The 10,801-nt window shown below is 49.4% G+C and overlaps 1 protein-coding gene across 2 annotated transcripts; it reads left to right on the top strand.

The window, feature by feature from the left end:
- Window positions 1-8,650: 8,650 nt before the first annotated feature.
- On the top strand, window positions 8,651-10,162 carry RPLP1 (ribosomal protein lateral stalk subunit P1). Of its 2 annotated transcripts, XM_050892073.1 has the most exons (4): window positions 8,657-8,789; window positions 8,922-8,996; window positions 9,419-9,536; window positions 10,042-10,162. In XM_050892073.1, exons 1-4 carry the CDS (start codon window positions 8,718-8,720, stop codon window positions 10,119-10,121), a joined length of 345 nt encoding a protein of 114 aa, XP_050748030.1. In that variant the 5' UTR covers window positions 8,657-8,717; the 3' UTR covers window positions 10,122-10,162. The 2 variants fall into 2 exon arrangements, with proteins under 2 accessions (XP_050748031.1, XP_050748030.1); XM_050892074.1 differs by lacking the exon at window positions 8,922-8,996 and having other exon boundaries at window positions 8,651-8,789.
- Window positions 10,163-10,801: the final 639 nt, after the last annotated feature.

The raw sequence follows: 10,801 nt of genomic DNA, 5'->3' as shown, positions 1-10,801 counted from the left end.
TCTTATACCTGGCTAAGTTTTTAACTCATGTGTTGTTTCATGTTTTGAAATGTTGTCTTCTGTACCTAATGTCTGGTGAAAATACTGTTGTCCTGCTATTAACAGGCCATAGGCCTCATACTAACTCCAGAAGGCCCCAATCCTGGTTTGTCAGACCTGTTACCAACTTGTGTGAGAGCTTACTCTGTGAACTGGAACTTGATACCAGGTGTCTCATGCTGTGATGTTTAAGTGTGGGATAACAGCAAGGGCCCTGAAACTATGGGTGCGGGCAGAAGGCAAAGGCCCCCAAACCATCAATGACTCACTTATGGTTAGTTATTGGTCATTGAAAAAGTGCAGCCTTGAGAGCTGGGAAAAGGCTGTTTTAAGAAAGGAAGAATCACCTCAGTTCATCCACACCTTGCTGATGTTTTCCTTTCTTGGCTGGTAAGTAATGCGCAAGCACATCCAGCCAAATCTCTGCCACTGCTCATTACCATCCTCTAAGTGTAAAATACCCACCTCTGGGACGTTTCATACTCAAGTTACTTGTTTTGTTTATCATGAAGACATTCCTATGCTATCCTATAACAGCTTGCTAGCAACGCAGTTTTATTGTCATCCTAAACCAGAACATTGGTTTTCTAGACCAAGTCCCAGTAACTCATCACCGTGGAAGTAACTCACTACCCTGGAATCGCAGAATACAAAGAAGCATGTACACTTTTTTTTTTTTTTTAAAAGCCCCCATCTATTTGCTATAGATTCATCTAGAATGGAGACTGTCCTGCTCCAAATGGATGGCGATGTGTTAAATAGATTGTACAAAGTATAGACAGTTAGAGGATCAGAGGTGAAAAGCACATACCACTACAAATTTCTAGACCTTACCACTTGGTCTGCCTCAGAATTGAGCTTTATTAACCAGCAATCTTGACTGGATAGCTAGGCTTCAAAAAGCTTTGGGAAGCAGAAAAACTGGGTTTTAGCTTACTTATTACATAGTGATTTGTTTTCATCATAACTTTATTCTGACCCCCTCCAGAGCAGCCTTATCAGTGTCACTCAATAGACGCAGCAAGACAGCCATGAAGCAGGATGTAGGCGAATCTCCTTTAATTAACATCTTTACCAACCAAAGCCTAAGCTTAATGTGAATGTCACATTTAAATTCTAGGTCTTCATGTTTTATTCTTTTAACAATGCATCAGCATTTTTAATAATTTTTAGCTTAAGGACTGTTGTATCAGAACCATTATCAGTGTTCCTCCTCCCTCTGTTAGGGCCCACACAAATTTCCGTTCCTACTTTCACCACTAAAGCAGAATAGAAAAAGCTGGCCCCCATCATTCACCTTTCTTCATATCCACAAGCAACAGGAATGCTTGCATACTGTCCCCAAATGTATTCAGTTTCAGTACAACAGCACTAAACATGCTGATCATTGCAACGAGAATTGCTGGAATACAGAGAACCTGTAAGTTCAGTGAAGCTAGATTTCCTCTGCTGTCTAAAGAGAGCAATGATATATAGCCACTATTTAAATCCTGCAAAATAAGTTACTTTCTGTTTAACACAGGATGTTTTCAGTGGAGCAGATGTTTCAGATGCTGAATCTAAGATTGTTGGGTTTCTTAGCTGGCAGTACCTTTAGGCATAAAGTAATAGCTATCTGAGCAGCTCCTTATGTGGGCTGGTCTAATCTTCAGTTCCTTCCTCACATATATAAATGTAATCTGGTGTGGGATCCACTTAGGAGGGAATGTTTCTTATTTGAATAGCTTGGGTCTCCTGCAGTTTTTTTAGCCTCTTGACAAGCTGTACATTTCCAGAGGTGCTGTACTAGGAGTTAATCTGACATCCTGATGCTCTTGAACAAACTCCAGTTTCTGCTTCTGATATTTGGAACATACTTATATACTATATATGAACTTCCTTCATAAGCAAATTATGATTGGTCTCTATTAAGCCTATAATTTTGTTTGCACATGTCTGTTACTCGTTTCCCAGGCCACCATCATTGGCAAGTTCATTTGATTGAAAAGGAATCTTTTCTTTCCATGTTGCTAGTTTTCAGTCAGATCGTCTCATGGACCTATCGGCACACCTCTGAGTGCTTTCACGTGGGAGGCCATGGCGACACTGGAGTGAGGGACAGACAAGGCAGGCTCATGCAAGTCATTTGTGAAATCCCATCCTCAAGCACCTAACAATGACAGGTTCCAGGATATTAGATCCTAATGGAAGGATACATTTATTTGCTACTTTGAGTTAGGTACTAAAAATGTAGACATTTGCCCTGTGCCTTGTACAGGAAGTTTAAGTACATGCTTAAATTCAGAGCTGGTGACCCCACTAATAGGGTTAAGCACCCACAAGTTAAGTGCTGCAACGCTCTGCATTTATCATCTCCAGCAGCAAGTAGTGTCAAATCTTCACTTAGTGAAACTTTGAGTTGTTTCTGATCGTGAAGAAGGGATGGATACAAGAGGTCAAGTCCCTCTTGCCTACCTCAGTTTTTACTTGTAATGGTCTAATAAATCCTCAGATTTTTATGAAGGAGCATCACAATAGTAGGCTGTTGGATACGCTTTGCTGGTAATGGAAAATTGTCATTCTAGGACTCTAAGCTTTCAGGCTTTTTGCAAATTCTTGAATTATTTTGCTCAAGCTTATTTTTGAAAGTTTGACTTATTTATGACAGAATCATAGAATGGCTTGGGTTGGAAGGGACCTTTAAAGGTCATCTATTCCAACCCCCCCTGCAATGAGCAGGGACATCTTCAACTAGATCAGGTTGCTCAGAGCCCCGTCCAACCTGACCTTCAATGTTTCCAGGGATGCGGCATCTACCACCTCTCTGGGGAACCTGTTCCAGGGTTTCACCACCCTCATTGTAAAAAAATTTTTCCTTATATCTAGTCTGAATCTACCCTCTTTTAGTTTAAAAACATTACTCCTTGTCCTATCGCAACAAACCCTACTAAAAAGTCTGTCCCCATCTTTCTTATAAGCCCCCTTTAAGTATTGAAGGGCTGCAAGAAGGTCTCCCTGGAGCCTTCTCTTCTCCAGGCTGAACAACCCCAACTCTCTCAGCCTGTCCTCACAGCAGAGGTGTTCCAGCCCTCTGATCATTTTTTTGTCCCTCCTCTGGACCTCCTCCAACAGGTTCATGTCTTTCTTGTACTGAGGACTCCAGAGCTGAAAGCAGTACTCCAGGTGAGGTCTGACAAGAGTGGAGTAGAGGGGCAGAACCATCTCCCTCGATCTGCTGGCCACACTTCTTTTGATGCAGCCCAGGATACAATTGGCTTTCTGGGCTGCAAGCGCACATTGCCTGCTCATGTCCAGCTTTTCATCCACCAGTACCCCCAAGTCCTTCTTGGCAGGACTGCTCTCAATCCCTTCATCCCCCAGCCTGCATTGATCCTGGGGATTGCCCTGACCCAGGTGCAGGACCTTGCACTTGGCCTTGTTGAACCTCATGAGGTTCACATGGGCTTACTTCTCAGGCTTGTCCAAGTCCCTCTGAATGGCATCCCCTCCCTCAGGTGTGTCAACCACACCACTCAGCTTGGTGTCATGTGCAAATTTGCTGAGAGTGCACTTGATCCCACTGCCTATGTCATTGATGAAGACATTAAACAGTGCTGGTTCCAATATGGACCCCTGAGGGACACCACTCGTCACTGATCTCCATCCATACACTGAGCCGTTGACCACTACTCTCTGGATGCAACTGTCCAGCCAATTCCTTACCCACTGAATGGTCCATCCATCAAATCCATCTCTCACCAATTTAGAGAGAAGGATGTTGTGGGGGACTGTGGCAAAGGCCTTACAGAAGTCCAGATAGATGACATCCGTAGCTCTTCCCTTGTCCACTGATGTAGTCACTCCATCACAGAAGGCCACTAGGTTGGTCAGGCAAGACTTGCCCTTGGTGAAGCCATGCTGGCTGTCTCGAATCACCTCCCTGTCCCACCAAGTTTCAGTAATGGCAACTAGGTTGTAGCTTTCTAGCAGCATGGTGGCTTCCAACTCCTCCTGTTTGTTGCCCATGCTGCGTGCATTGGTGTAGAGGCACTTCAGCTGGGCTGTTGGACGTGTCACCTTCTTAGAGGAACACCCCTTAATTCCTTTGAGATATTTCACTGGTGTTCCCCTGTTGCATCGTATTATCTCAGGAGCACCTGGCTCATCTCTGTAAGACTTCAAGTGCGCTCCAGCGTACCCAGCAAGTCTCAGAGCAACAGGCTGAGGGTCCTTACTAGCACCCCGTCCCTCTAACCTTGGCATGTTGTCCCATGGCTTGTCTGTCACAGGCGAGCCTGATATTATCCCCCTCCCCCTTCAAGTGTAGTTTAAAGCTCTGTTAATCAATCAGCCCTGCTACCTCATGAGCAAAGACCCTCTTCCCCCTTTGAGAAAGGTGAATCCCATCCAACGCCAGTAGGCCTGGTGCCATGTAGATCATCCCATTATTGAAAAACTCAGAACTGTGGCGGTGATACCAGCCACGGAGCCATGTATTAATAGACTGGGCCCGTCTGTTTCTTCCAATGTCGCTGTCTGCAACTGGAATGATAGAGGAAAAAATTACCTGTGCTCCAGATTCCCTTAGCAACTGTCCCAAGGCCCTGAAGTCTGTTTTGATTGCCCTTGGAGTACACATTGCGGCTTCATCGCCACCCACGTGGAAGAGCAGTAATGGGTAGTAGTCTGAGGGCCGTTTGTGGTGGGTTGACCCTGGCCGGATGCCAGGTGCCCACCAAAGCCGCTCTATCACTCCCCCTCCTCAGCTGGACAGGGGGAGAAAATAAAACGAAAGGCTCGTGGGTCGAGATAAGGACAGGGAGATCACTCATCAATTACCGTCACGGGCAAAACAGACTCGACTTGGGGAAAAATTAGTTTAATTTATTGCTAGTCAAATTAGAGCAGGATAATGAGAAATAAAACCAAATCTTAAAACACCTTCCCCCCACCCCTCCCTTCTTCCCAGGCTTAACTTTACTCCTTATTTTCTCTACCTCCTCCCCCCGAGCGGCGCAGGGGGACGGGGAATGGGGGTTTGGGTCAGTTCATCACACGTTGTTTCTGCCGCTCCTTCCTCCTCAGGGGGAGGACTCCTCACACTCTTCTCCTGCTCCAGCGTGGGGTCCCTTCCACGGGAGACAGTCCTCCATGAACTTCTCCAATGTGAGTCCTTCCCACGGGCTACAGTTCTTCACGAACTGCTCCAGCGTGGGTCCCATCCACAGGGTGCAGTCCTTCAGGAACAAACTGCTCCAGCATGGGTCCCCCGCGGGGTCACAAGTCCTGCCAGCCAACCTGCTTCAGCGTGGGCTCCTCTCTCCATGGGGCCACGGGTCCGTAGGTCCTGCCAGGAGCCTGCTCCAGCGCAGGCTTCCCACGGGGTCACAGCGTCCTTCAGGCATCCACCTGCTCCGGCGTGGGGTCCTCCACGGGCTGCAGGTGGATATCTGCTCCACCATGGACCTCCATGGGCTGCAGGGGGACAGCCTGCCTCACCATGGTCTTCACCACGGGCTGCAGGGGAATCTCTCTCTCTGCTCCGGCGCCTGGAGCACCTCCTCCTCCTCCTTCTCCACTGACCTTGGTGTCTGCGGAGTTGTTTCTCTCACATCTTCTCACTCCGCTCTCTCTGGCTGCAACTGCAACTCCCCTGTAACTTTTTTTGCTTTTCTTAAATATGTTATCACAGAGGCGCTACCACTGTTACTGATTGGCTCGGCCTTGGCCAGCGGCGGGTCCGTCTTGGAACCCGCTAGCATTAACTTTATCGGACATAGGGGAAGCTTCTAGCAGTTTCTCACAGAAGCCACCCCTGTAGCCCCCCCCCGCTACCAAAACCTTGCCACGCAAACCCAATACACCGTTCCAGGCTAGGAAGTTTCCTAGTGATGTCCTTAACCCAGGCCCCAGGGAGGCAGCAGACTTCCCTAAGAGGAGAGTCTATCTGGCATATTGGACCCTCTGTTCCACTCAGAAGGGAGTCACCTACAGCTATAACTCGCCTTTTCTTCCTTGTGGAGGTGGTTGTGATATGGGTGCTAGGCCTTTCTGACCTTGGCAACACCTCTGGTGTACAGGGACCATCATCCACATCATCCATTGACTGGCCTTCCACATCCAGAGCCTCATACGTGTTGTACAGAGGCACCTGGGAAGGCAAGGTAGGCAAGGACATAGACCTTGGGCATAGACTTGCCCATAGACATGCCCATACCTGGGCATAGACTTGCCTCCATTCACTCCTTTCCTTTAAGCTACTGCCTTCAGCCTAGTAGGGGGAGGACACAGGATCTCCTTGATCTTGGGTGTTTTCTGGTGGCTGTTCCTGTTTCTGTCTCAGGGAGGGCAGAGCATGGTTCCACCAGTCTATCTCTTTCTCAGACTCCCTGCTGCTCCTTAACCTTTCTACTTCCTCTCGTAGCTCTGCCACCAAGCTAAGCAGGTCATCCACTTGGTCACACCTCACACAGGTGTTCTTGCTACTGCTGTCGGTTACCAGTGAAAGGATCTGGCACTCCTTGCAGCCTGAGACCTGGATGGCTGCATGTTTTCCTGGGAGCCCTGTCTGAGTTGCCACATGTGTTCTGGTGAGTGCAGAGGACATGGCTTTCTGCCGGGTGGATACCATAGCTAAGCTCCTTCTAGGAGGGTGATGACCACCAATTGAACTGACCTATATAGCTGGTAGGGTGATGACGGCCTTCCTGCACAAACTGCCGTGCAAACTGCCGTGCCATGCCGTTTGCTCACTCTGGTTGCTAGCACACCCTAGGCTGCTTTTTATAGGTGGGGGGGGGTGGCCGCAGTTGCTCTGGCAATGCCCAGGCCTCTCGTCAGCATCTCTTGCAAGAGCTGTCGGCTCCTGGCAGGTCTCTCCGCTGCCCTGGCGTTTCCCTGCCTCAGGAACCCCCCTTGTGCACCAAGATCTGCTGCTCCGCTGCGGACTGGGCCGGCTCCGGAGCAGCTCGCATCAACAACATTGTGAAAAAATGCTGTTTATTTTAAGTAACTTCACTCTTGTCTGGAAGTCGGTTGATTGCATATAAATAGAAAATAAAGCTCTGTTTTTGTGGGGAAGATATTTTGATTCAGTTAAGCACCCACCTCTTGCTCAAAATAACTATTTTCTCTTGCTCTTTTTGAAAAAAATATTTTCAAAGCTGTCTCCCATCTTTCTGAAGGAATGAGAAACATGCCTGTCTTGCCAATTCACCGTTTAAAATAAAAATACGCAGTCCTGACTGAGTCAGCCACATTTGACTCACCTGAAACGCCTCTGTTGACTTCCCTGTTACCTGGACCGCAGTTTGAAGGGGACTTCATTTCCTGAAAGAGCAACAGACAGAGCACAATTGATTCAGCCCTTCCTGTAGGCACCTTCTCAAAGGTCTAAATCCATCCCATGTCCCAGGACTCTGCGCAAGCACTATGGCACGTAAACTGTACTCTGCCTGACTCTCGAGTGATGCCCGTCAAATGCGCATCTGTCAAGAACATATAAAAATTAGAGAACATTTCTTTTTCATAATCTGATTATTCTTTCAGAGTGACATGCTGGAATTTGCTAAGGCTCATAAGGTTACAAAGTTATGCAGAAGTCGGGAAGTGGGATGTTTTCACAAATGGCTCATTCTACGCCCTTTGTTTTTTAAATTTTTTTACATATGTGCATTACAGAAAATTGTACATTTAGCCAAGCAATGACACTCTAAATAACAGCACTGATTAAATCCAGAACACGGTACATATTGACTTTTTTTTGGAGAACATTAACAAAAATTGGCAATTCTGTATTCCGACGTAAATGGTATTAGTTTGTATCTCCATCGAAGGTCTGGGGACACTGCTGGACGCACAGAACAAGCAGGTGCCAGCCACTCCCGTCCACTGCGTTAATCCCTTGGTCAATCATTACGTCAACGGTGTCGGCTCTGATGAGTATTCCATATTGCATTTTCCTTTTTTTGGTACTTCACAGTCCATACTCCCTCTCTTGAGTATAATAACGACACATCTTGAGACTATTTTTTTTTTTCTGACAAGAAGGGGGGAAAAAAGACCTCTACGAGGAGACAACATATTTAATGCGGAGATGTCCGGATCGCGTACAGCCGCGGAGAAGACGGCAGCGTGCCTGCCCGCCCGGGAAAGGAAGGGCCTTTCCCACGGGCCGGGCGGGGCCGCTCAGCGCCGGGACACAGGCAGGACCCGGCTCCGGGCACGCAGTGGCCCCACGGGGCGGGAGGCAGCAGCGGCGCCGGAGAAGGCAGGCAGGCAGGCAGGCAGGCAGGCAGGCAGGCAGGCAGGCACAGCAGGCAGGCAGGCAGCCTCAGCGCCCCCCGGAGGCCGTACGAGGCTGCCTGGGCCGGGCCGGGCCGGGCCGCGCCATGGCCGCTGTGGCGCTGCTACGCCCGTCTGAGCCCTGCCGACGCTCCCGTCATCCCTCGCTACACTGCGATTGGCGGAGCGCTTCCCTGACAGCATTGGTCAGAGCTGCCCTGCCCGTCACGGGTTGGGCAGCGGCGCTGACGACTTTGTTGCGTCTCAGTTCGCCGGGTCTGCGATTGGCTCGGGGCGCCATTATAAAGCTCCCTCGTAGGCACGCGCCCCTTTTCCTCCCTGGCGGCCCAAGGTGCTGTGTCCTTCAGCTGAAGCTAAGGCCGTCCCACCCCGGCGACTGGCACCGCGCCCCCACCATGGCCTCCGTCTCCGAGCTCGCCTGCATCTACTCCGCCCTCATCCTGCACGACGACGAGGTCACCGTCACGGTGAGTGCGGGCCCCGGTCCCGCCGGCACAAGATGGCGGCGAGCCGCGGCATGGCCGGCAGCGGCGCGGGCCGCGCGGCGGGGCGGGAGGCGGCGGGGCCGGGCTGGGTGCTGAGCGCCGCTGTCGTTGCAGGAGGACAAGATCAACGCGCTCATCAAGGCGGCCGGAGTGAACGTGGAGCCGTTCTGGCCGGGCCTCTTCGCGAAGGTGAGCGAGAGGGAGCGCCGGGCCGGGCTGGCGGGCGAGCCGCGGGCTGGCGGGAGCGGGGCTGCTTGGGGCATCTTGGGGGGCAGTGAGGGGAGAAGGTGGAGGCGGCGGGAAGCGTGTGGGGACGTCCCCGTCTCGTGTGGGGGCTGCCGGGTGCAGATCGCAACCAAACAACGGCTCCTGGTGGTGCTGACTTGGACAATAGACCCCCTGCACGTTTAGCTTGGAAGCGCTACCTTTAACGAGTGTAAAAAGCACTGAGTTACACCGACTGCTGGTGGGAGTGAAGCAGGCTGCTGGTTTGTCATCATGCGGTTTCCTCACTGCACTGGCGGCATGACTTAGCAGGTGCATAGGACTGAAGCAAAGCCGCCCCACACCCCCTGTGTTAACAAGGCTGTACTGGTGCTTGTTCTCCCTAGGCTCTAGCTAATATCGACATTGGAAGCCTGATCTGTAATGTAGGAGCTGGTGGTGGTGGTGCTCCAGCTGCAGCTGCTCCTGCTGGTGGTGCTGCGCCTGCGGGCAGTGCTGCCCCTGGTAAGTGGGTTTCTGTGTCCAGTGTTGTGATCTTCAGCTGGAAGAAATACTTGGTTAAAAAGCTACTTGTTAACAATTGGAGAGTCAGCTTGGCTCTTCTTGCAATTTTAATATGGTGTGTGCTTTGTAGTATACACGTGGGTGTTCTAGAGCAAAACAGACCCTCACTTTTAGAAAGGCTGGAATTGCACTTTGAGTCAGTGTACAGGATTAGTGTTACCTCAGAATTAAGGCTGATCCTTCTGTATATCATCAGGATCTCATCCTGATGGCTAAACAGAGCACCTGGTTTGTAAAGTTTTTTAGATTTCATAGGAATTAATTTTGAAGGCACAGAACCACTTTCCTAGTAGTGGAAACACTAGTCTCCTTGGGTTGTTAGCTTAGCTTGTTAGGATTGCTCAGGTCTTGTTTCTTGATGTTAGTCACTGTATGTGAAGTCTTTTGTGGCATGTCACTCGAGCTGATAAAATGGAAAAATCCTGATTCCTTTCTCCTTTTCTAGCTGAGGAGAAGAAAGAAGAGGAAAAGAAGGAAGAGTCAGAGGAATCTGATGATGACATGGGCTTTGGTCTTTTTGACTAATTAGTTTTGTACCTGTCTGTAATAAAGAACATTTAATTGTACTCTTGTCTCCTGTATGGATGCATGTGAAGGGGAGCGGATGAAGGATGGCCAGGTTACCTGCAGGTACCAAAACTGCTGTCATCGCATGTTAATCTAGGGTTTTACAGCCTGCCTTGTTGGTTCTTCATACTTAACATAGGCATAGCACAGTGACGGTTACAGCTCTGAATTGCATTCACAGTGTATGGACAAAGGTGGAAATGTAATCACAATGAGCATGGGATGTGGTAACAGCTTGGCAGCTACAGGATGTGGTGTCATGTTTAGTGAAAGTCCTACGACTTGGTTGGTACTGCAGCTTCTTGGTGAAGCTGCAGTGTCTCTAGTTAATGTTTCAGGAACAGTGCAGCTTCCATCTCGGGCAGTTTCGAGTACCAGGTAATTTAATCTGTTCAGGGGCAGCTAGGGTCCGTGGCACAGCAGGGATTATGTGCACTTCACAGTGGAGGACAGTTGTTGAGCTGAAGAGTGGGGGGGAAAGTGGCAATTCTCAGCTAGAGGTCCTTGTTGGAGGCTAAAGCTAGGATTCTGTTTATTCATGAGTGGATACAACTTAAAAGCAGACTGAGTCTTGCAGTGCTAGGCACCAAGCCTAGATTGTATAAGGTGTGTAGTTTTTTTGCCCTTCCAGAAAAAAA

This window comes from Gymnogyps californianus, chromosome 2, assembly GCF_018139145.2.
Source record: "Gymnogyps californianus isolate 813 chromosome 2, ASM1813914v2, whole genome shotgun sequence".
Lineage (NCBI taxonomy): Eukaryota > Metazoa > Chordata > Aves > Accipitriformes > Cathartidae > Gymnogyps > Gymnogyps californianus.
The sequence above is the reverse complement of the archived record's forward strand: the minus strand, read 5'-3'. Positions and strand labels throughout refer to the sequence as shown.